The sequence below is a fragment of the Tenrec ecaudatus genome, chromosome 2, assembly GCF_050624435.1.
Source record: "Tenrec ecaudatus isolate mTenEca1 chromosome 2, mTenEca1.hap1, whole genome shotgun sequence".
Lineage (NCBI taxonomy): Eukaryota > Metazoa > Chordata > Mammalia > Afrosoricida > Tenrecidae > Tenrec > Tenrec ecaudatus.
The window spans coordinates 798171-823103 of record NC_134531.1 but is presented as its reverse complement, the minus strand read 5'-3'; the positions used below and the strand labels follow the sequence as shown (position 1 = coordinate 823103).

The 24933-nt window shown below is 59.1% G+C and overlaps 3 protein-coding genes across 5 annotated transcripts in view; 2 read left to right on the top strand and 1 right to left on the bottom strand.

Annotated features, from left to right (window-relative positions):
- The first annotated feature begins 121 nt into the window (after positions 1–121).
- Positions 122–11245, top strand: FASTKD3 (FAST kinase domains 3). 2 transcript variants are annotated; one of them, XM_075540816.1, is made up of 8 exons: positions 122–236; positions 1510–2830; positions 3171–3256; positions 5207–5381; positions 7533–7602; positions 7873–7987; positions 8793–8887; positions 9340–11245. In XM_075540816.1, coding segments are annotated over exons 2-8 (1842 nt in total). In that variant the 5' UTR covers positions 122–236; positions 1510–1530; the 3' UTR covers positions 9341–11245. The 2 variants fall into 2 exon arrangements, with proteins under 2 accessions (XP_075396931.1, XP_075396930.1); XM_075540815.1 differs by having other exon boundaries at positions 8793–11245.
- A 1796-nt stretch (positions 11246–13041) lies between these two features.
- Positions 13042–14757, top strand: CFAP90 (cilia and flagella associated protein 90). The gene is made up of 3 exons (XM_075541257.1): positions 13042–13239; positions 13930–14046; positions 14578–14757. The coding sequence occupies exons 1-3, from the start codon at positions 13042–13044 to the stop codon at positions 14755–14757; spliced, it is 495 nt and encodes a 164-aa protein (XP_075397372.1).
- Positions 14758–18523: 3766 nt separating this feature from the next.
- Positions 18524–24933, bottom strand: part of ADCY2 (adenylate cyclase 2) — a 206147-nt gene continuing 199737 nt past the window's right edge. For both annotated transcript variants that reach the window (XM_075540813.1, XM_075540814.1), the window contains 4 exons: positions 23796–23903; positions 22528–22642; positions 20558–20682; positions 18524–19196 (listed from right to left, as the gene is read on the bottom strand). In XM_075540813.1, coding sequence (XP_075396928.1) covers positions 19044–19196; positions 20558–20682; positions 22528–22642; positions 23796–23903 — 501 coding nt within the window. In that variant the 3' untranslated portion in view covers positions 18524–19043. The remainder of the gene's footprint in view (positions 19197–20557; positions 20683–22527; positions 22643–23795; positions 23904–24933) is intronic.

Genomic DNA, 24933 nt, shown 5'->3' with positions numbered 1-24933 from the left:
AGCAAGCTCGGCCGGGACCGGATGGGAGTCGGAGCCAATCACAGTGCTAGGATCCTGGGGCGTTGCCTGGACGACTTCCGGTCGCGCATGCCCAGTTGCTCGCGGCGGCAGCCGCATTCAGGCGCCCGCACAAGGACACTCCATTTCTCGTCCGAGACACAAAGGTCTGGGAAGCCGTGCAGGAGTCACAGGGCCCATTGCGGGGCCGCCGGTTCACGGGGATCGTGGGCTTGGAGGTACAGGGTCCGCTTGGTTCCAGGGACTCGTGGGCCTGGCGTGCGGGGCCTCGCTATCCCAGAGGCAGTGGGTTTGAGGTCCTCCCGTCCCCAGGGAGGCACGGATTTGGTAGCGCTGTAGAGCCTACAGGTGAAGGCATGGCAGAGTATACCCGCCTGTAGGAGCTGTAACTATCAGCATATAGCCTCAGGCTGGTGGGCTCAGTTCGGGCCCAGTGCCCCACACCCAGGCTCGCCATTTCCAAGCCCAGCCCAATACCCACACCCTCAGGGCAAGACCTGGGGCTCTGTGTCCACCTGCCCCGCTGTGACCTTGCAGAGTTCCTTCTTGAGATGCAGTCCTCCCTCCGCCCCGCCCCCCACCTTTGGGGCTGCCATCAGGAGGGAGTCCCATTGGTGCAGCAGGTTCTCACAGACAGGATGAAGGGGCAAAACCCCCGGTCTCCAAGAAGGCCCTGGGGAGGGGGGTTCAGGAGCTCAGTGGGGCTGGGCCACCCTCAGGCTGTGACTGGGTTGGGGTCAGCTGACCAGCCACTGGCTGGATGGCCTGCTCTGGGTCCCAGGGGTGCCTCGCTCCTGCTGGAGTGCCCACCAAACAAGTGACCCTCTGTGCGTCCCTCCTCACTTATGAAGAGACACATTGAGGGTGGATGCGCCTGGCCCACCATGTGTGGGATCCATCTGGACTCCCAGGAACCCTGGGTGTCACCTCACACCCCACCCTGTGGGCATTCTCTGCTGACTGCAGCGCCACTGGGGAGGGGGTGCAGGCCACCAAGCCAAAGCCAGGCACTCCTGAATCTGACTCCTAGGCACTCTGTGTGGGGTTTCATAGTCTGTAAGTCTCGGGAGCTCAGGCCTTGACTTTCCCTGCGGGTTTGAGTTCCAGCTTTGGGATGGTCAGCAGCCGGTGCCTATACATTGGCCCAGTGTGTGTGCCACTTGTCCAGGGGAGTGGCAGCTATTACTGTACACACCGGAGTTTCTCAGCGCTCAAGGGTCTGTGAAAGCCCCCTTGTATGACCTCTGAGGGGACTTTTCATAGCCCCCTTTCATTCTGGCTTGCAGCCTCAGGCATGCACGCAGCTACATTGGGCTGCTGACCCCAGGGTCCTCCCACTGGCTGCTTGTGGGAGAAAGATGAGGCCGTGTTCTCCGGTAGAGTTAGGTTGGCCCTGTCCTGTAGGGTTGATGGCAGGGAGGCAGAGCTTCAGTGTCAGGATCCTGTTCTCATGGTGTGTTTGACTTGATTTCTTGGCTTTACCCACTGCAGCTCCAGACGGTGGCTGACAACATGGCTTTAGTTGCCCTGCGGAGAGGCCTGAGTCGGGGGTGTCTCTCTGCTGTGACGAGCCGGCCATTGAGTGCAGAGGCCGCCAAGAAACCACGTCTGTGCTGGAGGGACTCCTCCAGTGTCCGGGCCTTCCATGCTGAGCAGGGAAACGCACCTTGGCCTGGCAGCCAGCCAGTGGCATCTTCCCGGGCGCAGGACTCCAATGGGCCCGCAGCCACTGCTGGGCATGCAGAGCAGCAGAAGGGCCCCAGGACCTGGGGAGTGGAGCTGAGCCCCGAGCTGGAGCTGCCACCCTGTGCCCCAGGGGCTCTGCAGCACATCTGGGAGGACTCTGCCCTGGGAACTCCGTCTGGCCAGTTTGACCAGGAGACTCCTCGCCTGACCAACGCTGAGCTGCTGAGGGCGCTGCAAGCCCAGGCTCGGCTCGGGGTTGACCCTCCAACTGGCGTGTTGGGGACCTTGGTGGCCGAGTGTCAACACCGGCTTCGGCAGGGGACCTTAGCAGCCCAGGAGCTGTGTGTGGTGGGGGAGAGCCTGGCTGAGCTGCGGGGCCCTGGGAGTGCCCTGCTCCAGCAGATAGGAAGGCAGCTGCAGGGCATGGAGCTGGCCGACCTCAGCCTGGAGAACGTGGTGGCCATCTACGGGCTCCTGCAGGCATGTCCTGACCTCGTGGACCAGCACCCGGCACTCCTGGGCCGGTTGAATGCCATCGCGCTGACCATTGTCCCCCGCCTGGGTCCAAAGGCCCTCAGCCAGCTGCTCGGGACCCTGGTGGCACTGGACCAGGCGCAGGCGCTGCCCCTGGTGATCAGGCTGGGCCGGCATGCCATCAGGCACCTCCAGCGCTTCACCGGCCAGGAGCTGGGCTTCGTCTTGGAGGCCTTCATCCACTTCGGCCACCACGATCAGTTTTTCACGCAGGCCCTGGAGCAGCACGTGGCTGTGCGTCGTCTGGCGCTGAGCCCCGAGGTGCTCTGCAGGGTCACTGAGTACTGTGGCCGGAAGCGCATCCTGTCTGAGCCCGTGCTGGCTGCTGCGGCTGAGAGCTTTGTGTGCCAGGCAGACAGGCTCTCTCCTCATCAGGTGGCCGCCCTGCTGGCACCCTTAGGCCAGCTCAACTACTCCCCCCCCAACGCCCCCGCCTTGTTCGGGAAGCTGGAGAGCACCCTTCAGGAGCGCTTCTGCGACTTCCCGCCCCGGACACTGCTGGGCCTCCTCCACTCCTGCTCGCTGGTCGGCCGCCACCCGGTCAACTTCATGGCCAGGATATTCAGCCCCTATTTCCTCCAGCAGCTGCAGGGTGAGGGGACGGCGAGGCGGAAACACGTCTCACGGGGGCCCAGCCTCCCCTGGTCTCTGCCGAAGTGGGTGGAGTAGCCTAGAGCAGGTGCTGCTGTGAGATTCGGGGCCCGAGACCAGGAGGATACTCGGACCCCCAAATCCTCACTGAGGCCCTGAGATGGCAACCCCGCCAACCTCGACTCTCTGAACTCAGACCACCCACTGCCCTCCACTTGGCCTCCCACTCATAACCACGCACACACAGGCCCTCCGGGAAGTGAGAGCTGCCAGAGTTACGGCCACTTGGCAAATGGATGCTGCCCCGGCCCCGGCCCCTGTGACTGGAGTTCTTCTTTCAGGGACAGAATCCCGCTTGGACAGACTGAGCCTGGCTCAGCTAACCCAGCTCTTCCTCAGCGCTGTCCTGGAGTGCCCCTTCTACAAGGTAAGGGGGCGTCTCCCCCAGCCCTGGGAGTCTCTGACTCAACCCCCCCCTCCCGCCTGAGCTAGCTCAACACTGTTGACCACCCTGTGGGTGCTGACCCATGACCCCAGAGCATTGCCGAGTAGCACTGCCGAGTAGCACTGCCTCATGGGGTTTCCTGCTGGGGGGCTCCTGTCCCAAGCAGCCACCTGTCAGCTGCTGAGGGTTCAGTCAGCTGCTGAGCAGGACCCCTGCGCCCTGAGAACGTGGCTCCCGCTCAGTGCGGGGTCATTGAAGGGCCCCCAGGGCTGTGTCTACCTAGCCTCGCTCAGAAACTCAACCTGACCCGGTCGGCTCCTGGAGGCTGCTGGTTACATTGTTCACGCTCATGGTGACCACATGGTGGGACAGCATGCTGCTTGGCCTGCCCCGTCCTTGCAGGCATTGTTAAGGTCCAGTCCGGTGCTGTGGCCATTGTGTCAGTCCATCTTGGGAGAGCCCTCTCCATCACCGATAAAGATGTCCTTCTCCAGGGACTGATCTCTCCAGACAGCATGCTCAGAGTAGTGAGACAAAGTCTTGCCAGCTTCCCTCCCGAGGCGCACTCTGCCCTTCCCCGTGCAGCCTCGCTCTCCCTTCAGGCAGCTCCCAGGCCTCTCCACTTCAGCTGCCAAGACCAGCAGCATTCTGACGATAGAAGAGTGAACGTCTGCCCTGAGCAAGCCCCCGTTCGCCCGAGTGCATCTCTAGTCCCCCCTAGACGTGCAGCTCCTTCCTGTGCCAGGACTGGCCTTCCCACGCCCAGAACCCACTGCCGTCCAGTTGATGCTGCTGCCCCACAGTAACCCTGTAGCACAGAGTAGAACTGCCTCTGGGCTCCTGAGGCTGTAACTTGACGGGAGTAGAGAGCCTCATCTTTGTGTCCCACGGAGCAGCTGCTGGTTACCCTTTCTGCCACCAATGCTCAACCTTCCCCACGTGCTGACACTACCTGACTGTTGTCACCTGCTGGTGATCAAAGGGCGTCACCAGGTTTGGTTCTGGCTCTTCTTCCCTGAGTCACATTGTGGGACATGGATGGTGAAGGAGCCCTGGTGGCGGGCGTGTGGGCTGACTGTGAAGTGAGCAGTTCAGACCCACCCGCTGCGCCCCGGGGGGGGAGGTGATCTCTGTCCCCGTGAACACACTGTCTCTGGAACCCCGGGCAGCTCCCCTGCCCTGCGAGGCACCATCCATGTGATGGCCAAGTTTGGTTTGGAGTGGGGGTGGCCACCGATGAAGACCCTCAGTGAAATGCGCTGATGTGACTGCAGGATGGGTGGAGGCTGGGGCCTGGCTTGGCATGTGGCCCTCCTTGCACAAGTGAGTGCCCACACTCTCGGTGGCACCAAACGACAGCGCTCTCTGAACAAGATCAAGGGCCGGGGACATCACGGTTGGAGCAGTTGCTAATGGAGATCAAGGATTGCCGCCTCCGAGTGATCACGACTTTACGCCAGAAGACCAGCGTCCTTACCACTGGACCTGTAGGGGACGTGGTCAGTGGAGGAGAGAGTGCGGCTCTCACTGCTCTCATTCTGCTTGGGTCCACAGTCGGTGCTCGTGGAAGCTGCAGCCGAGAGATCACGAGCGCTGTGTGAAGCACCTCTGCTGCACTTGAGCTCTGTGGAGTATTTGAAAGCAAGGCAGCTCATCAGTTTGCAGCACGGTGTCCTCATCTCTCTGGCCGACGTGCCCTGGTGCGCACGGACCAACACCCAAAGCTCCGAGTCGTTTCCCTTCTGACTGTGGCAGCAGATTTTGCCGTGCCCATGTGGCTGGTGACCCCTTCCACACAATGAAAAGATTGCCCACAGGGTCTTTCCCAGGGAGATGGCGGGCCCAGTGCCCTGCCTGTGCAGTGGTGTGTGGACCCTCATTCCTTCCTCGGTGGCTGATTCCTCTCCCTGGGTTTGTCCCCACCACTTTCAGGGCCCCAAACTGCTTCCTAAATACCAGGTGAAGTCCTTTCTCACCCCGTGCTGCTCACTGGAGACCCCCGTGGACTTCCCCCTGTACAAGTTGGTGATGGCCGGGCTGATCGACCTGCTTGGAGCAAGACACTATTTCGCTTCGAAGGTGCTGACACCCTATGGCTACACCATTGGTAAGTTCAGGGGTAGGCGTCCCTATGGCTACACTGTCAGGGAAGGTGGTGGTGGGGGTTCTGGCTATACCATTGGTAGGTAAGGTGCCCTGTGTCTACACCATAAGTATGTCTGGGGTGGCTGGGGTTGGTGCGGGGCAGGCACTATGCCTTTGACATTGGTAGTTCTGGGCCCCTATGGCTACAACATGGGTAGGTTCTCGGGGGGGGGGGGTACTATGACTACACTGTTGGTAGGTTGGGGGCTCTGCCATCCAGCACCAGTGGGCCCTTCTTGTCTGAGACTCCTGTGGGACGGGGCCACCCAGATGTGACCATGTGCTTCCTGAAAGCAAGTAGGAACCGCCCTGAAGCCCCTGGGCGTGGGGAATCCAGGTTGGGGCCGGACGGTCAGGGAGCGGGCAGCAGACCCTCCCTAGGTGCTCTCAGAGTGTGAGCATGCCAGCCTGAGACCCAGGGGGCAGAACAGAAGCAAACAGATTCTTCCTAGTGCTGTTGTGGGCTGCTATCCAGTCCCATCGCCACCCGCGCACGACAGACGACCCCTCCCCATCCTGCACATGGGACAGTCTCTCCATCCTTGCTTCTGAGGAGCCCTGTATCCTGTTTCTTCACAAAGATCTGTCCTAGCAGCAGTTTTCCGGAGCACTGTGCCAGCACCCTGAATCAAGTGCACTGGTTGGCCAGCAGTCTTGCTGTTTACATGCTGCCTTCACATGCACACGAGGTGACTGAAAACACCGCAGCTCGAGTCAGGGGCACCTTAGTCCTCAAAGTGACACCCTGCCTCTGTGACTCTGAAAGGCCGTGCGCAGCACAGTTACCCAGCGCAACACACCACACAGCCTTTGGTGTCTTGCCTGCTGCTCCCGGAGCATTGATTGTGGAGCATTGATTCACCCTCCCTCGAGCATTTGTGAGACCTGGGCCTCCTCTCTGCTGGCTTGTAACTGAAGACTAGTCTGGATCCCTTGTGAGACCTGGGCCTCCTCTCTGCTGGGTTGTAACTGAACACTGTAGTCTGGATCCCTATGTGAGACCTGGGTCTCCTCTCTGCTGGGTTGTCCAGAAGGCTGTAGTCTTGGAGTTTCATCAGCAAGTGTTTAAAATCCTTGTTCAGCAAGCCAGGCTGTGTCACCTGCATGTCTCAGGTAGTTCAGCATCTTTCTCAGCAGGGTCCCAGAGCTGTGCCACCACCGTAGGGTCCCCTTCCCTGTCACACGTTCCAGGTGCTGTGTGTGTGTGTGTGGGGGGGGGGCACTGCAAAGTCCAAGGCTCAGCCTGACTACAACAGGTCAATGCCCCAGCCACACTGCACCCTCCCCTGTTAAATTAACGCAGTGCCATTGGCCCCACCAGACACAGGAGCACTGGTCTCTGGGTCTCAGAGGCTGTCAGTCAGTGTGTCTCAACTGAGTGAGCACATCCCCACCTCCAGGGGTGCTGGCATGATCCAGGGGGACTACAGAAACAGATCCTATGCTCTGTCCTGGATGCTGGGCTCTAGTACAAAGGCTGTCCATTGCTGGGGACACCTGGGTAATTCTATTCTGAAATTGAGTGGTAGGCCAAATAAGTATGTGTGGTGGGGGGGCGGGGTGGTGTGTCTGTGTTGTGAATCTCTGTCAGAGCTGCAGAAATTCCATCTTTCTCCCATGGAGCCACTGGTAGATTTGAACTGCTGGCCCCTGTGTCCCAGGACTCCTGTCTACAAAGAACTGCAGGTCAGGGTACAGGTGGTGCCCACACGTGGACCAGGGTGTGGCAACATGGGAGGGGTTCTCCCTGGGGCCACGGGATGAGCTTGGGAGGCTTAGCCTTTGGCTTTTGCTAAGGTCAGTGGTTCTCAACCTGTGGGTCGTGGCCCCTTTGGAGGTAGAACGGCTTTTTCACAGGGGTCACCCGAATCATAACAATAGTCAAATGACAGTTATGAAGTAGCAATGGAAATAATTCTATGGATGGTGGGTCAGCATATGAGGAACCTGTACTAAAGGGCTGCGGCCTGGGGAAGGTTGAGAACCACTGGCCTCGGTGTTTGGGAGAGGTGGTGTTTGCTCTGAGGGGCCCACTCTCAGAAGTCAGGCTGAGAGCCCCACTGTGTGTCCTCGGCCAGCAGGACATCTGTCACACGAGCCTCTCTCCCCACAGATGTGGAGATCAGGTTCGACGAGGAGGGCTTTGTGCTGCCGGGCCCCGTGGCGGAGGACGTCCACAAAAGGTAGAGGCTGACCGTCTTTCTCAAAAAGGTGACAAGTAGGAAGCTGGAAATTAAATGCTGCTTGTCGGCATTTGAGTTTGGGGAATTTCTTGTGTTATTTTATGAATCTCAATATTACCTGGGTGCGTTTTTAACAGCCTAAAGAATGCTGTATATAAAGATGAATGCCTTTATGATTTGCTCGGCAGCAGGAATAGCCAAGTTCCAGAGACCAGCCGAGTTTCTCGCAAATTTTGATGAATTTACGAGTTTCCCTGATGGTTGTTTCAGGGTGGCCCTGTGCATCGATGGCCCCAGAAGGTTTTGTTCTAACAGCAAGAACCTGCTGGGCAAAGAAGCCACGAAGCAGAGGCACCTGCGCCTACTTGGCTATGAGGTCGTTCAGGTATGGGCTTAGCTGTTGCTGTGCCTTGCTTTCCAAAAGCCAGTTCCTCTTTCAGGCCAGCTGCGTCCTGGGCCCTGGACGGCCAGCCAGGCGGGAGCAGTTTTTGCACCCTGCATGGCCGACGGCGCCGCAGGCCAGGAGTCAGGCCCCAGCCAGACACCCGCTCGGGGGTTAGCGTCTCCTGAACCACAGTTCGCGGAAGGGGGCTTTCCTGAGCTGGCTGACCAGAAGCCTTGCCACTCTCCCCTGGCATGTGCCCTGTCGGTCAGCAGATGCCGGAAGCCACCAAGGCTCCAACCACACACAGCACAGTAACTAACCCCCAGGCTCTTGCTGCCCCCTCCTCTCTCACCCCCACCACCGAACCAAGCACCCAGCCCCTCTGCTCCCCGAGCCCACACTCAGCTGGTCAGGACCTGTGTGAAGCCCAGCTCCACACCTGCAGTTGTTCCTCCCTCAGCACTTGCTCAGGCCTGCTTCCCGGCACTGCTGCCTGTGGATTGGTTGTCCAAATGGGCTTCAAAAGTTCATGGGAAAATGGAATTAAAAACTATGGCTTGACCATACAAGTCGTTGAAGCCTCCGGGGATATGTTGTTGAAAGTTCCTGGAGGATGGTGCTTGCAGGCATCTGTCCTCAGCCTCTGAGTCCTGTGTATCCATGCTGGGCCCTTACACGCCCGTGGACCCATCCCCGGCCTCCGAGCCCTTGCTGGGCCGAGCTCTGCCCTGGGGACCTTGCAGGCCTTCTGGGGAGCCGGAAGAAGGCTGCGCCCAGACTGCTCCTTGTCTTCCTTCCTCTGCAGATCCCATGCCACGAGGTTGAGATGCTGAGATCCAGGCCGGAGCTGGTGGACTATTTGCAGAGCAAACTGTTCTCACAGGGCCGTGAATCCCACTGGTGAGAGGAGGGTCTGGAAAAGAGGAGGCACTCCCTGGGACCCCTGGTGCTCCTGTGGGCTGCACACAGGCGAGCCCACCATGTCGGTGGGAGGCGCCTTCAGGCAACCTCCAGTCTCAGTGCTGCTGGCTGGGTGCCGGGTGCACCTTCCGCTCTGTCCTCTGTGCAGTTAGGAAGGCGGCCCTTCCCGCTGTCTGGGTTTGTCAATGAGAGCAGTAGGGCAGGAGGCTGAGGAGGCAGCGGTGGCAGCCTGCAGTCAGTGAGTGCTGCGGCATCCCCGGATGGTGCAGGTTTGGGCCACAGTCGCCGTGCAGCGGCTGGTGTTCGGTGCTGTCCAGTCAGCTCAGACCCAGGGCAGGCCTGTCCAACGGAAATGAAGCACTGCCCCGTCCTGCGCCATCCTCATAATTGTTAATATGGTTTATTCGTCTGGGGCCCTTGTTACTTTTTAGAAGTACGGTGGTGAGATTTAGGGCTCGGGAACAATCGAGTGGATTAATGGACCACAGGCACGTCTCCAGCTCCCTGCGACCCGAAGCCCTGGATGGTGCCCGCTGACACCCACACTGCGCTGAGACGTCCACTAGAAGCCCTGCTTGGAGGGCAAACACCCGGCTCTGGCTGGCAAAGAGACTGATGAGGGCCCAAACAGCGGCCCCTCCCGTCCCTCGGGTCTGAAAATGAACTCGCCATTATGATCAAAGTTCAAGGGTTAGGGAAGGAGGCGGGGTGGCTGCAAAGACAGGAAGTGGGGTAGGTGATGCTATGTTGATACTACCATGAGTTCACATGGATCGTGTTGTGAAACTGACCCGTAACGTGCACAAGACATGCTCAAAAATTAAAGGGACAGAAAAGTGAAAGCAACCTGGTGGGGTGTGATGGGTAGTGGTATGTGTGTGTGTGTGTGTGTGTGTGTGGTTTGGTTTGGTTTGGTGTGGGCTGTGATGGGTTGTGGTATATGAGTGGGGTATTGTTTGGTGTGCTCTTTGGTATGGGGTGTGATGGTTTGTGTATGTGTGAAGTATGGTTTGGTGGGGTGTGATGGGTGGTGGTTTATGTGTGGAGTGTTTTGGTGTGGACTGATTGGTAGTGGTGTGTGTGTGTATGGTATGGTTGGGTTTGGTGTGGGGTGTGATGAGTTGCGTGTGTGTATGTGGTATGGTTGGGTTTGGAGTGGGGTGTGATGGGTTGTGGTATATGTGTGGTATGGTTGGGTTTGGTATATATGTGGGATATGGTTGGGTTTGGTGTGGGTGTGATGGCTTGTATGTGTGTGTGGTTGAGTTTGGTGTGGGGTGTGATGGCTTGTGGTATGAGTGGGGTCTGGTTTGGTGGGATGTGATGGGTTATATATGTGTGGGTTATGGCTTGGTTTGGGAGTGTGGTATGGGTTGGTGTGTAGTATGGGGTGGGGGTGGGGTGAGTATGAGCTGGTTTGAGGTGTGTGATAGGAGGTGGGTGTGGTTTGAGATGGCAGAGTGTGGGGGTTGGTATTTGAGGGGGTGTTGGCTGGTAGAAGGCGCACCATCTAGATTTTAAGTGAAAGGCTGACTGCCTCCCTCACTGGATGTCTCGGTACCCTCTGTGGTCACAGGTACTGGGAGAGGAAGGTGAGGAGGGTGATGGAGCAGAAAGCTCAGTGCTATGCGGTCATGGGGTTCTGCCACCCACTAGTCCTGGACATGGATCTGCTGTGCCACTAGTCTCCCCCACCCCATCACTGACGCTGACAGGACCCCCACATCACACACACACACACGTGATCCTCACGGGCCATTAGACAAGCACTGACCCCTGTGGTACCACCGAAGACCCACTGATAGGACCCTCATGTCACACACACGATTGTAAACCTAACACTCATGCCATCTGATGTGGACTGCCACCCTTGGTCATCATTGGGGACCAGTGCTAGCCTCCACATCATGTACACACACTGGCAGTTCCATCATCTGTCAACTTGAGAAGGGCTGGAGTCTAGCCTGTCAACCAGGTTGCAGCTTGTTGACCTCATTTGGAGGTGGAATGGAGATAAACAGCTCCTGCAGGCCAGACACTGCTTTGTCTCCCCGAGAGACATTCCTGTTGACAAGCCACATGGAACTAAGCTGAGGGAGCCACAGCTCTGAAGCTTGAGGAGCCATGTAGAGACCTACGCCAGTGCTGAGATGCTTATACTGCCACTGGATCCACAACACTTTCTACCCACTGGCCTGTGAGCTTCCTGCATTCAGCAGTGCATGAATCTGAGGAGGAATTTGTGGACTAGTGTCGGACTTACGGGCTAATATTGGACTTGATGTGGACTGGGCTGGGGTTTTCTTATACCATTACTCCTTGATATAAAACTCTCTTTTATACACCTACGAGTGTCTGAATTTCTTTCTCTAGTCCACCCAGACAGACACACATTTGGGTGATCTGACACAGGAATGCCTGTGGTCGCCAACAAGGACCAGTGATGGCTTCCACATCACGTGCACATGTCTACTCTGACGGCCTCCTTGTTCAAAGGCAGTGCCGGCTGTGAGTTGACAAGTGTGGGCAGATGGCCCACACTGGCCCTTGGTGTGGTGAGGTTCCCTGACAAGGGCTCAGCTCTGGGCCTTGGCTGGCATGGTCACCTGTGCAGCATACCTGCCCAACGAGGTGCTCTCCTGCTCCCACTGTTCTGCCCACCTGCAGGCCATCTGCCTGCTTCCCAAGCCCACAGTGATGGCAGAAAGCATGTGTGAGGGCAGCCTCCTCCCTAGAGTGGCTGGCAGGTTTGAACCAGCGACCTTGTGAGCAGCCTGCTGCTGACCACCCAGTGCCACCAAGCTCCTCAGGTGTCCTCAGGACAGGAGCCAGTTGGGCCCGGCCTCCTCCTCCCCTCCTGCCTCTCACCTGCTTTCCAGGTAAGAGGGGAGATGGGGCACTTACCTGCTGTACTATCTCAGGCAGGTACAGGGTCATGACCCTCTAGCTCAATGAACTCTGAGTAGACTGCTACTGATAGGAATACATGGTCCCACTTGGGGTGGAGGGGGCGTGCAGCGGAACAGCTCATCGGGTGGTGGGGTAAGGGATGCACCAAGTGCTTTACCCCAGCACCACCGCCCTCAGGATACACCTGGGGCAGGCCCCTCTGTGTGAGACCTCAGCCTTCTCTACATGCTCAGGGCGCTGTAAGGACAATCCTGTTAGCTCTGCTCCCACCCTCCCAGTGTGGCCCCAGAGGGAGCAGAGCATGCTGCTGGGGATGGTGCTACTACCAAACCTTTCAGGCCCCCCCTTCCCCTGTCTCCTTTCATCAGCCTCCACTCAGGCCACAGGGCAAGGACCCACCCTAGGCTGCAGTGCCACACACACACCTAGGCTCCGCCCCTCATCCTAAGGCTGTGCCCCCTACCCAAGTGTTGCCCCTCAAGCCAAAGCTGCAGCCCTGACTACCCCACCCCAGGGCTGTACCCTTGCCCCCGCCACCCCCACCCTAGGGTTGCACCCACATCGTCCTAGCACTGTGCTCCTGCCTCCTGCCCAAGGCTGCCCTACCTGCAGCCCCAAACTGAGCCCCAGCCAGAGCTCCGTCATTCAGAGCAGCCTCCCACCCCAGTGCTGAGTCCCCTCCCACCCTCCGATCTAGCTCTGTGCCCCACCCCGCCTGAGGGATGCTGCCTTCCGATGGCAGGGTAGAGCGATGACAAGTACTAAGAAAGGCAGACGAGGGGTGAAGTCGTCACCCTTCCCGGACAAGAGGCACAGCAGCGCCGCTAGTCAGGCCTGCAGCTACAAGCAGAGGATGCTCCAACATCTGCATTCCTGCGGGAGGACAGAAAGGGCGGCCAGCACCAGGGACCCCACCTGCAGGACCCCAAGTAGCAGAAGCCTCCTCCCCTGGCCCGCCCCTCGTGACCCCGCCCCAGACCTGCCTCGGCCCTCCCACGGTGCCGCCTCTGTTACTACGCCCTTAGTGACCCCGCCCTGCCCCCACCCCTCGGAACCCCCCACTCGCCCTGCCTGCAGATGCTCCTCTCCCTGGCCCCACCCCGCACCCTGGTAGCAGCTGCCACGCCTCCTCCTCTCCTGGCCCCGCCTGCCCCTCGAACGTGGAGCTCCAGGTTGCCTGAGCAACTGGAGGACGCGAGCGGTGGGCCTGAGTCAGGCGGAACATGCAGGAGGCGGAGGCCGCGGCGCCAGCAGCGCCAGGCTCGTGGCTCCCGGAGGAGGAAGAGGAGGAGGAGATCACTGCCGCCAGGCTGCGGGGACTGCCGCGCCAGCTGCCCTTCTCGGCGTTGTCCGCCTTCAGCTACATCCCACCGCGCCGCCAGGACCCCAAGGAGCACAGCTATTACTACCGCCAGGGCAAGGTGAGGGGCTGCACCCCAAAGGGCAGGGAGACCCTGCTCCCGGGAAGGGGTGAGGGATTGCACCTCCAAAGCCCAGTGGCTACTGGTGCAGGGCAAGCTAAAGGTGGGGCCCCGGACCCCAAAGATCTCCGCTGCTTCTTCTGCCAGGGTAAGGCGGTCTCCCCTGATCTCCTTTGCTCTAATGCCTTATGGCCCGCGGGAGCAGTTAGGACATGGCTCCGCCCGGTACAAACCTACTGATCACGAAGAAGCCCCATGCCCCAAAGAGGTCACACGCATAGCAACAGCGGCTTGCTGCCATTGTCAGGGGCATAGAGTCCTCCCATAGCGACCCCGTGCACAACAGAATGAAACCATGCCCAGCCCTGCGCCATCCTCCCAGCCGTTCCTACACCCGTGCCCATTGCCACAGCCACTGTGCCAATCTGTCTCCTTGAGAGCCTTCCTCTCTTTCACTGCCCCTCCACTTCACCAAACATGATGTCCTTCTCCAGGGACTGGCCTCTCCTGACAGCAGGTCCAAAGTGCATGAGACCAAGTCCCACCATCCTTGTTAGGACAGAGTAGACGGTCCCCTGGGCTTCTGAATGGGACAGTCCCTGTGGGAGTAGCCAGCCTCTCCTTTCTCTTGCTGAGCGGCTGGTAGACTTGAACTGCTGGCTGCTGAGCAGCGCCCCTTCCCGCTCCTAGACAGGAATCGTCTCACTCTACGACTGTGTTTTCCATCGGGACCTCGGCTACAACCAGGCCTCGCACCGCGACGACCGGCAGCACGCCAAGAACTTGGGGCTGCACGTGCAGGAGGAGGTGCGAGGGGCAAGCGTTTAGCAGGCAGGCCCTGGGCGGGGCTCTGAGCCCCCAGCAGCGCCTGGGGAAATGTCTGGCTATGGGCCCCTGGAAGCCCCAGCCCAGAAAACAGTGTGGTCTGCAGCTGTCCCCCACACACTGAGGCCCCAACTAGTCGGAACTGAAGGAAGAGCAATTGGCTCTTTAGTGAGGGTTAGACACAGAAAATTGGAGTTCAAACCCCCAATGGCTCTGCAGGAGCAAGATGGGGCTCTCTGCTTCTGTAATGATCTATAAAGGGTCTCTCTAGGGCTGTGGGCTTGGGGACGTCCTGGTTTTCTGGCCAGTAGATGGAAGGGGCCAATGGGGGCCACCCCAAGTAGGTGCCCAGGTGACTCCAACTGGTGGGCTCCTGACAGCCAAGCTCTGACCCCCGGCTGCAGGACAGGCCGAACCCAGGTAGGCAAGCCTTGTTCCTCATGTGCCCCACATGTATGCCCTGTCTGTGCCCCCGTGTATGCCATGTGCTGTGATGCGTGCATGTCCCCACAGGAGCAGGAGCGACCAGTGGGCGTGCGGACGTCCTCCATTTACGGGAAGCGCATCCACCTGCCGGTGGAACCCCTGAACCGCGACCACGGGCGCGCCAACCATGTGCAGGCTGACTTCTACCGCAAGAACGACATCCCCAGCTTCAAGGACCCCGGCTTTGGGCACATCTCCCCAGCCTGAAGCACCTCTGGGGACCCCAGGAGGCCGTGAAGGATACCTTTGCCTCTCAAGGGGGGCCTGGGGGTCACTGCAACGAGGCCCTGGCCCAACCCTGGAAGGCCGCCTCCCTAGGCTTGGTCATCCGCAAGCATGGCATGGGGACAGTTTATGCCAGTGCAGGGCTGGTGGAGCTGAGCCACAGCACGAGAGCAATAAGGCTCAGGCTGGCACGCCGCAGCTCCATCCATACCTTCAGGACATGGCCCTCTCGGGCGGAACCTGGCCCCTGCTCTGAGAGACATGCTCCCAGCGCAGACCGGACTTGTCAGGTTTCTGACGGTCCAGTTTTCCCCGATCCTCGCTCTATCCAGGCCTTCGAGAAGGCCACCACCCCTTGGATGCCCTGGACTCTGACTCAAGATCCTACAATGCTGTCCCCTGCAGCTCAGAGTGGCAAGAAGAGCGTTCTGCCCAAGGAGGGCTGCAGCCCTGGACCCTCCTGGGCCCTCGGAGGCCAGTGGTGCCTCAGGTGACCCACAGTTGGCGTGACACATGAGCAGCAGGTGCACGCTGCCCCTCAAGACCCCACTCCCAGGCAGCTGCACGCAAACCTGCCCTGTCTGCCCGCTGGAAATGGCTGCTCGGCAGGCCATTTGAAAGCCCTTGGGGTGCGGGGAGATGGCGCGCACTTTGAATGCACTGAGCCCTTAGAAGAAACTAACCTTCCTGAGTTGTGATTTAATTGCCTGCGGGCAGCAGGGGGCCTAATGGGTGCCAGAGTTGGTTCCAACAGCCCTCTTTTGGACAGGCAGAACTGCACAGCTCTGGCTGGACCCGAGTCACCACATCCCAGCTGGGTGGTCCAAGGAGGCCCTTTCCCTTAGTCTGTGAGCACATGCTCTGCCAGAGCTGCCTTTCTTGTTTTGAAACAAACAGCGACGAGCCCCTGAAATGCCCAGGGGACTTTGTGCCTTAAACACCAGGTGGACAGAACCCCGAACAGGGCCCCTCCTCCTCCAACTCAATTCCCAGGAAACCTAGGAAATGCCTTTGTCTGGAAGTGCGTGCAGCAAACCCACAGGAGCCCAGGCATTTCCAGCTGATGTGACTTCACGCTGGGGCTCCAAGGCCCTCAGGAAAGCCACTGGGGGCGGGGAGGGTTTCAGCGGATACAAGAGGAGCATCTCTGGGGGTGCAGTGGGGACACATTCAGCTGCTAACTGAAACGCTGGTGAGTGAGTCCACCAAGAGGAACCGTGATGGGGCCACCTCTCAGTGCCCCTTGGAGCACAGTTCTGGCCGGACGCACGTGGCGTGGCACACAGGCACCAAGAGGTGGGCAACTGAAAGGTGACTCGGGATCTCCCACCCCCCAGCAGTCTGCTATGTTCCTGAGCAGCGCCCCATGGAGAGCACAGGGGGCAGTCAGCGGGCCTAGGACAGGCCCTGCACGTCTCTGAGGGGTGTCTGCAAGGGGTGCCTACTCAGACGTTGTGGTTGGACCAGCCAGGCTCCTTGTCAAGGGTTAAGGGGCTTCTGGGACAGGCTTTGCCTGGCCGACCAGTGGCACAGGGGTGGGGCTACTAGCTGAAAGCTGAGAATTGGATGCCCAAGCCACCGCAGAGGAAGCCGGCTGTCTGCTTTCATAAGGATCTCAGCCCTGGAACCCACAGGGGCCTGGAGTTCAGCTTGACTCGATGGCGATGGTGGGGTTCCCAGGTCTCCTCAGGCATGGCCCCATCCACCTGTCTGCGGAGGTGGGCATGCTGCTGAGAGGCAGATAGGACAGGGCTTGAGGAGCATCGGCTTAGACAGTGGAGGAAGTCAGGCGTGGCCATCCCGTTCTGAAAGCCAGCCACTAAATCCCTGCAGGTCACAGGTTGGACCCCAGGCTACCCACCATGCTGGGGGCCTTGTCTCGACTCAGCAGCTCCTCACCCTGGCTTCCTCAGTTGGCAAGTGCAGGAGGATGAGCTCCGGCCCGGGGCTCCAGCCAGCTGAGACCCAAGAGCAAACAGGAGGCACCAAACCTCCACTCACCTGGCTCTCAGGTGTGGGCTAGAAGCTGGGTCCGCCCGCAGTGGTCAGCTCCAGGCCCGTGGTCCAGTGCCACTGTGAGGGCCTGTGGGGACCCAGGCTTGCTGAGGCAGGTCCTGAAAGGGGGCTGCTCAGTGGGACAGGCGGGAGAGGGAGACAGCGTTGGGGAACCAAGTCCAGCGCATCCCGTGGAGACCTTGGTGGCCCACCCAGAAGTGGGTGGATGGTGATCAGGGCAGTGGCCAGGATGGACGATGCCAGCCCCAGGCTCTCGCTGGGGGCAGCTGCCAGTCTCCTTACCAGCAGGAGGTCGAGCCAAACAGCTGCTGGCTTCAGAGGGAAGGTTTGCTGCTCCCACCTGGTGGACGGTCAGGGAAATGCGGCCGACAGGGAACCACAGAGCCCTGGGGAAAGGATGCCTGACTGGGTGGAGCAGAGAAACTGGTCCTGGGGAACTCAGGCCCAAGGACAAGGAGCGCTTAGCAGGCCCACAGGCTGGGGGTGGGGGATCGCAAAGTAGGGCCATTCTGCTGCATGATCTACAAGATCACAGCACCAGGGCAGAACCCACCGCAACTAGGACAGCCCTCTCAGAGCTGTATCACTACCATACCCTCCACCTCCATGAACCCTCACACCTCCACTGTGGTGTCTACCACCTCCACCAGTTCATCATCTCCACTGCATTCGCTACTTCTACATCCTCTGTCACCTGCACTCGGATACCACCTCCAATATCACTATTACTACCACCACTACCACTTCCACCACCATCACTGCCACCCCACCACCTCCATTACCACCTCCACCATTACTACCACCTCCTCTACCCTCAGCACCACCACCAGCATCACCTCCACCATCACACCTACCACCACCGCCACCGTCAGCGCAACCACCATTATCCAAACCACCACCACCATGTCAGCCTTGGAGTACAAAGCGACATCAAGGTGACTGGCAGCCTGGCCCCAGCTGCTTTGTTTTCAGACATTCGATGGCTCAGGGGGCTTCTGCTGCTCTCCCGGAACTGGGTGCAGCCCTAACATGGGATGGTGTGGATGGCGCCGGGCTGAGCACGGTGCTGCTCTCTTGTCTCTGGGATTGCTGTGTGCTGGCACTGACTCGGCACCTTCCACAAGGGCCACGTGTTTAAGGGGGAACCCAGCAAGTCAGAGCTGCATTGACATGATCAGAATCTTGACGTCTTCTCTCCAAAAGGGCATGAACTTTGGCTCCAATTCCACCGATGTATCAGGCAGGGCGTCGGTGTGAGCTTGGACTTGGTGGTGGCAGGTTTGCACTGTGTGTGTGTGTGTTTGTGTGTCTGTGCGCACGTGCACGAGCTCAGCAGTGTCCCTGGTGTGTGTGTGTGTGTGTGTGTGTGTGTGTGTGTATGCGCGCGTGCACGAGCTCGGCAGTGTACCTGGACACAGCCTACTAGGCAGAGCGGAGGTCCTGGGAGCAGAGAACCTTCATACATGCAAGTGTTGACCCCTGACAAAGGCCTCTAGAGGAGGCAACACCTTGGCCAGGCTCCTCTTCCTTCCAAGGGCACTGCCTTCAAGGGCATTGCCTGGGCTGCCAACTCTGTCCATCTGTCCAAGTCCCAGCAACTCTGGGAAGCTCATCTTGGCTGCTCCCCACATGCTCGCTGCCACATCTCCAGGGGAAGTAGGCACGCAGGCTGTGGGGCACTGAGAAATGACACAGATGCCCAACCAAAGTACAGAAAATGTTTAATGGGTTTACCTTACAAAAGACAATGGCATCGAAACAGCAGAGGCCCCTGGGACAGGACGGTCCCCTGTGGTGAAACTGAGCATGGTGACGTGCTGCTGGCATGAGACAAAGGGGGTGGGGGTGGGGGTAAGGCTGACGGGACATGGGAGGGATGCAGGCCGCCCCCATGGCAGGCGCACAAACATCGTGTTGAGTATCACACTAGCAGATGCAGTTGGCGAGCTACCGTGGGTTCCGGGAAATAACCATGCACCTGAAGAGAATATACACCCCCTAGTTTTATTGCCTTAAGAATTTGAGTTGGTTTCACCTCTTCGGGTGTCGTCTATCCCGGGCAGCAGGTGGCGAGCACGCCACCTCCGCTCTCCCACCTGCTTGCTGGTCAGGAAGCACAGAGCAGGCGGCCGTCCTGGGGACAGTCTGCGACCTACAGGGCACAGAGCATGGACTGGGGCGAGGGCAGGATCGCAGTTGGAAAGCGCGGGCACTGCCCCGGGCAGTGTCGTGCGGCCAGGTGGCCAGGCCCTTCAGGAGGCCATGTAGCTCTGGGAGAGTGACCGGGACATGTCCGTGGCGACAAAATATGTCTTCAGATCTCCCTTGCCCTTGACATTGATGACCCCACGGCAGGAGCAGGTGTAGCCCAGGGTCTGCAGGGCCAGGCTGGTCTCCTCGGTCACCTGAGGGACACATGAGAGACAAGAATGTGGTCAGTAGGCTATCAGCACTCACCTCTGGTGCCCTAGGTGCGCAGCCTCCACCTGCCCATCGGCCTGCCCATGCCTGAGTGCTGCCAAGGTGCCCACAGGGCTGCTCAGAAAGCCCGTGACAGGCAAGGGGGAAAGGCCTGAAGTGTCAGCCAAGGAAATGCCGCTGGAGCTCCTGGCTGTGCAGCCAGTGCAGAGGCAGACTGCATGGCTCTGCCCACAGCCTGGGTGCATGCTGAGGATGTCCACTCCGACTCGACCCTCAAGGACAAGGCGGAACTGCCCTTGTGGGCTTCCCAGACTGTCACTCTTTACCGGAGTAGAAAGCCTCATCTTTCTCCCTCAGGACAGCTGGTGGCTTCAAACTGCTGACCTCGTGGTTAGCAGCCCACCTGGTGACCCACTTCATGGCACAGGGGCTCCGCTATCAACCACAGCGCCTGCGCTAATACTGCCCCATCCGAAGTGGCAGTTTCAGGGCACAGAAGCCGACATGTTTCTGCCCCAATGCCCATGGGGGTGCTCAAACGCCCCAACGGGGAAAGCGCCCTGACCAGCTGCCCTCACTGGCTTCTGACTATTAGCCCGGGATCGTGAGCTCAGCCCAGCTGTGAAACACATGCAACATCCTCGTCCTAATGCCCTGGTGACGCGGTGGGTCAGGTGCTAGGCAGCAGTGGAAGCTCACCAGTCGCTCTTTAGGAGAAAGATGAGGCTGTCTGCTCCGGTAAGGACACCCTTGGGAATACTCCTCTGCCCTGGAGGGTCCCTAGGAGTCCCAATGGGCTCAACTGGGATGGTCTTATTTATGCCGCTGCTGCTGAGCAGCTGTGACATGGAACACTGGCTGGGCTGAAGGTGGGGGAGTGTGGCCTTGGGGAGGACACACCTGTCACTCCCAGACAGAGGGTTTACACAGTCCCAGCTCGGAAAGAGGGTAGCAATCTCTGGCAATGAGCCCCACAGCTGGAGCCACTGGGCATGGGCAGGCCAGGGGCTACAAAGGCTGGTCCACTCTCAGGGCACACAGCTTGTGGTCACCAGCTCCACTAGCGAACAGAAGAGATGGGGAAGGGGTGTGTGGACAGCATCCCAGAACTAAACCCCCCTTTCCTCCTGGCAACACTGTCCCCTCAGAAGGCCCCAAGACTGTGTGTGCCCTGTGTGGGTCACAAGTTGGACGCCTAGGATCGTGGACGTGACTGCCCTGAGCACCTGGACATAGGAAATACATATTCCCCTGCTCTCAACCATGTCTCAAACGAGCCCCCAAGACTCGCCAGCCCCCTACCACACCAAACCAGCCGGACCCCGGCCTCTCCTTGCGCCACTACCTGTATCTTGTCCAGGACCCCAGTGCTGTCCATGCGGCTGGCCACGTTGACAGTGTTGCCCCAAATGTCATACTGAGGCTTCTGTGCACCAATCACGCCAGCGATGACCGGGCCGTGGTTGATACCTGCCACACATCACACCTGGGTCAGCAGGAGTAGCAGGCAGCAGCCACACACACAGGAGTTTCAATCCACTTATTGGTTCACCGATCTATCAATCCCATCTCCCTTGCCCCTGGGTCCTTTTTGGTTGCTGTTGAGAATCTTCCCAGCAAGGCGCACACACCATCCAGTGACCTGGCCAACACCCACAAGGTGTCACCGTCCATACCACCTTCCCTCCTGAGTGACCCTCCCCTGGAGCATTTGACTGATCCCTGCCTCCCCCATGTGCCTTCTAACTCACCCCAGGCAGCAGGGGGCGACACACTCTCTCTGACAGTCTACACTAGCAGTTCACAACCTGTGGGTCTCAACCCCTTTGGGAGGTCAAAGGACCCTTTCACAGAAGTCACCTGATTCATAACAGTAGCAAAATAACAGTTATGAAGTAGCAACAAAAATAATTTTATGGTTGGGGAGTCACCACAACATGAGGAACTGTATGAAAGGGTTGTGTCAATCGGAAGGCTGAGAACCACTGTTCTACTGTGACTGAGCTGGAGGCCAGCACAGAGTGCATCATAGCTTTACCCTCCACAGTTCCTCCTCTGCCTGATCCGACACGTCCACTGCTGCCCCTCAGTGTGCAAATCCCACTCCCACACCCCTTGGAATGCAAATCCCCCTCCTCCAACCCCTCAGAGTGCAAATCCTCCCCCACCCCCTCAGTGTGCAAGCCCCCCTCATCCCCTCAGTGTGTGAGTCCCCCTCTCACACCACCCCTCAGTGAACAAATCCCCTTCCCCCCACTCCTTGGAGTGCAAATCCCCCTCCCATGACCATCGTTCATGTTTCCATCCTTCTGCCTTCCTGAGCCTCTGAACTTCATCCTTGGGTCAATGACCTGGGTCCTTGCAGTCAGCACCCAGTAGGTAATTGACTTTGCCACCTATCTTTTCCACCTGGCCCTTCAGGGGACACCCAGATCAGCTGAGTCTGAACGGCTGTGAGGACGCCCCTGCAGTCACACCCAGCGATTGCGTGGCTGGTCACACCTGTCTCATGTGGAGTGGACCACAGAGATGGGAACTGGAGCCAGAGGAGCACTTCCTCATTCACATCATATTAGAAATCCAGACTGCTGTTTATTTACTATTTTCAACAAAGATCTCTTCTCCCCTACCCTCACCCCCTTTTATAGAAAGCTCGGGTCTTCTCAGAATTGGACAAACTGAGTTTCAGGACTTGGGACGCAATATGGCTGGTGACCCTGTAGTGGCCACTGGGTCCACCGCTCTCGCTGGTTGGATATGAACTGGGCAGTGTGTGCACGTGTCAGACCCTCATCAGTGAAGGATGCGGTTTCTGTCGGTGGACTAGTGACCGGTACCAGGCCTGCACTTCAGAAGGGGCCCAAGTCCAGCTGTGCCTGCTGGACACTGCAGTGCCCACATCCACACAGCCTGCTGGCTTCCCGACTCATAGCTGCTATGTAGCCTCTGTGGACTTCCAAGGCTGTCAGCTTTTCCCTGCTGGGGTCAAACTGCCGACCTCGTTAGCAGTCCAGCGCTTCACCCACTGCACCACCAGGCTTCAGGAATCTAACCACCGGGAGGTGTCTTTTCCTAGTTTATGCAAACCTGCCTAAGGGGGGTGGGGGGCTGCCCTGCTTCCAGGAGGCCATGCATTGTTCTGCTTCACCAGCCAGGAGGGCCTACAGTCCCCTCCCCCAGCCCGACCTCAGTCCACCCACCTGCCAGTGGAACCAGCAGTCCTAAGGTCAAGCTCACTCCCTTCCAGCCACTCAGGCCGCGCCCCTCCCCCTCCTGATGCAGGCCCCTCACTGCCAACTGCTCAGCTGGACTCACCAACTCGCAGCTTGAAGTCGTTGAAAGAGTGCTTGTTGATGGCCTCCAGCTTGGCCACCAGCGCGAAAGCAAACTCCACCATGGTGCCGATGTGCAGGTACTGCCGCTCGGGCTCCTTTGAGTCAGGGGCACGCATCAGGGTCTCATGCACCCGCGCACGCCCGCCCAAGCTCCCCTACACCTGCCTCTTCCCCTGCGCACACATCTACACCCACTCCCCCTGTGCACTTGTGTCTGTCCCACACACACCCAGACCGGCACCCACTGCCCCCCCCCCCACGCGCACCTGCACCCGCTCCTGCCATGCCAGCACCCACACAAGCACCCTCACAAACACCTGCACTGGTACACACACACCTGCACCCACACCTGCACTGGTACACACACCTGCACCCACACCTGCACACACCCTTACATACCGCACACATACACAGACACACCTGTACACACATACACACACCTGCACACACACACACACACCTGCACACATATACACATCAGGGTTTCTAGGAGCAGGGACTTTGGGGGACAGTGGTGCAACCTTGGGGACAATGGAAGTCCTGTGCCTGTGCATGGATCTGTCACAGACCAAGACCGTGTGCGTGTCTGGGTATGTGTATCTGTGTGTGTGCCCTTACTGGTTGTGACATGCCTGACTTCTGAGAAGAAGAAACCTGGGCCCTGGGGGTGGGAGGAGCAGGCAGAGCGGGCCGTGCCCTCGTGGGCAGTTCAGGGACAGGGGTCTTTCAGTGTGTGTGAAACTGATCAGGGACCCCCAGGAGCAGGGAGACTGGGAGAGTGGGCAGTGGGCTAGCCAGCAGTCTGAGGGACCTGAGGGACAGGGTCTTCGGCGTGTGCCGTCTGAGTGAGTGGGGTGGGTGTCTCATTCAGAGAAGGGCTGAGGGGCAGCCTATCTGTGGACTAGTGAGCTCCCATACAGCTCTGGGGTTGGAGAGGAGAGAGGTGTAGGCAGCCGGGCCTGGGGCCATTCCAGGGGAGGTTGGCATGGGAAGTGGGTTTGCCCAGCTAGCCCCTGATCAGTGTGAGTGCAGGGTTGAGCTGCTGCTAGTGACCTTCCCGCCCATAATGGAGGGCAGGAGCCCGGGCAGTGTGAGCTCACGAGCCTGGATGCCAGCCCACAGAAGTTTCCAGAGACATTTCTGGAATCCTCGCCTTTCCTCAGAGGACCGACACTGAACACTGGTTGCCCACAGGGCCGGGGGGTGGCCCTGTCCAGCTCCGACGCCCAGCAGCTGTTGGCTTCTCACCTGGGCAGCATCCTGGCTGGACACTGCGCTCAGACCCGACGCTGCCATGTACGTGCTGCCGATGGTCTTGATCTTCTCCACGCCGCTGAACTTCGGCTTGGACAGCAGCTGGGAAGCAAGGACGGGGAGGGGCTGACTCACACAGGCTGGACACATGCGCCCGCCATGGCTGGTTCAAGGGACGTGGACGCCATGTGTCCTCCAACCTAGGATTCCTCAGGAAGGACCCTTTCTGCCTTCCATGGGAGGAAGGAGAACCGGGGCCAACCTTCACTCTGCATGCTCACCAGAGAAGGATGGGATGGACCATGAGGGCATAAGTCAATCCCTGTGTAAGCCTCCTCATGCTGCTCCTGGGAGGCCCGTGTGTGCAAGCCTGACTCCTGTGGTGAGATCCTGTGGAAACAGGCCTGGAGATGGCTCTGCCCTCAACCTGCTGCAGGTGGAGGTAGAGGTAGAGGTCTAGAACTGCCTCTCACCAGCCCCTCAGCCCTCAGCCCTTGTGCACACGTTCTCAGTGTGCTGCTGTGCACAGGGCCCTGGGGTGGGGGGTGGGGATGGAGGAGAGAACAGTGTGGGGCGGGCAGTGGTAGCAGGGGTGAAGAGGGGAGGTGGGGAGGGAAGGAGGTTGGGCACCTGAGCAGGACTGGAGGCTCTGCAGTCCCAGGGGGCCTTCCTTGCCAGAGGAGGCAGGTTGTGTGTCAGAGTCTAGTTCTTGGGGACGAACCCCTGTATCGCAGGCCAGGAGCCACTGTCACCTAGAAGAGGCTCCTGTTCACCCACCAGTTTTATGGGGACAGCTGCTGCTGGGAAGACAGGGCTAGCCTAACTTCAGGGTGGTCTCTGGCACTGACCGCTCCAGGAGGTTGGGGCGGGGGGAAACTCATGATAGAGCAGGCCTCTAGGACTCTGGCCAGATGCTCAAGCGACACAATCCCACCCCAGCATGTAAGTCAGAGGGCAGTGCTCCTGAGCTGTAGGAAACCTTTCTTAAACAAAAACATCAAATAACACACCCTCCATCTGGGCCTAGGCACCTCTGCACCTTCCTTCCATGAAGAATCCTGCGCTCTTTGATTTATGCCACGTCAGCACAGCAGTGTGGGCATCCTCGGGGACCTCAAATCACATTCCCTTT

What these genes read in the sequence shown, in the direction of transcription:
- FASTKD3 (XM_075540815.1), top strand. Translation starts at nt 1,531, where the DNA reads ATGGCTTTAGTTGCCCTGCGGAGAGGCCTGAGTCGGGGGTGTCTCTCT. An exon ending in TGGAGTGCCCCTTCTACAAG is followed by an intron (nt 3,257 to 5,206) that starts GTAAGGGGGCGT and finishes CACCACTTTCAG; the next exon opens with GGCCCCAAACTGCTTCCTAA. An exon ending in TTGGCTATGAGGTCGTTCAG is followed by an intron (nt 7,988 to 8,792) that starts GTATGGGCTTAG and finishes CTTCCTCTGCAG; the next exon opens with ATCCCATGCCACGAGGTTGA.
- CFAP90 (XM_075541257.1), top strand. Translation starts at nt 13,042, where the DNA reads ATGCAGGAGGCGGAGGCCGCGGCGCCAGCAGCGCCAGGCTCGTGGCTC. An exon ending in ATTACTACCGCCAGGGCAAG is followed by an intron (nt 13,240 to 13,929) that starts GTGAGGGGCTGC and finishes TCCCGCTCCTAG; the next exon opens with ACAGGAATCGTCTCACTCTA. An exon ending in GGCTGCACGTGCAGGAGGAG is followed by an intron (nt 14,047 to 14,577) that starts GTGCGAGGGGCA and finishes ATGTCCCCACAG; the next exon opens with GAGCAGGAGCGACCAGTGGG.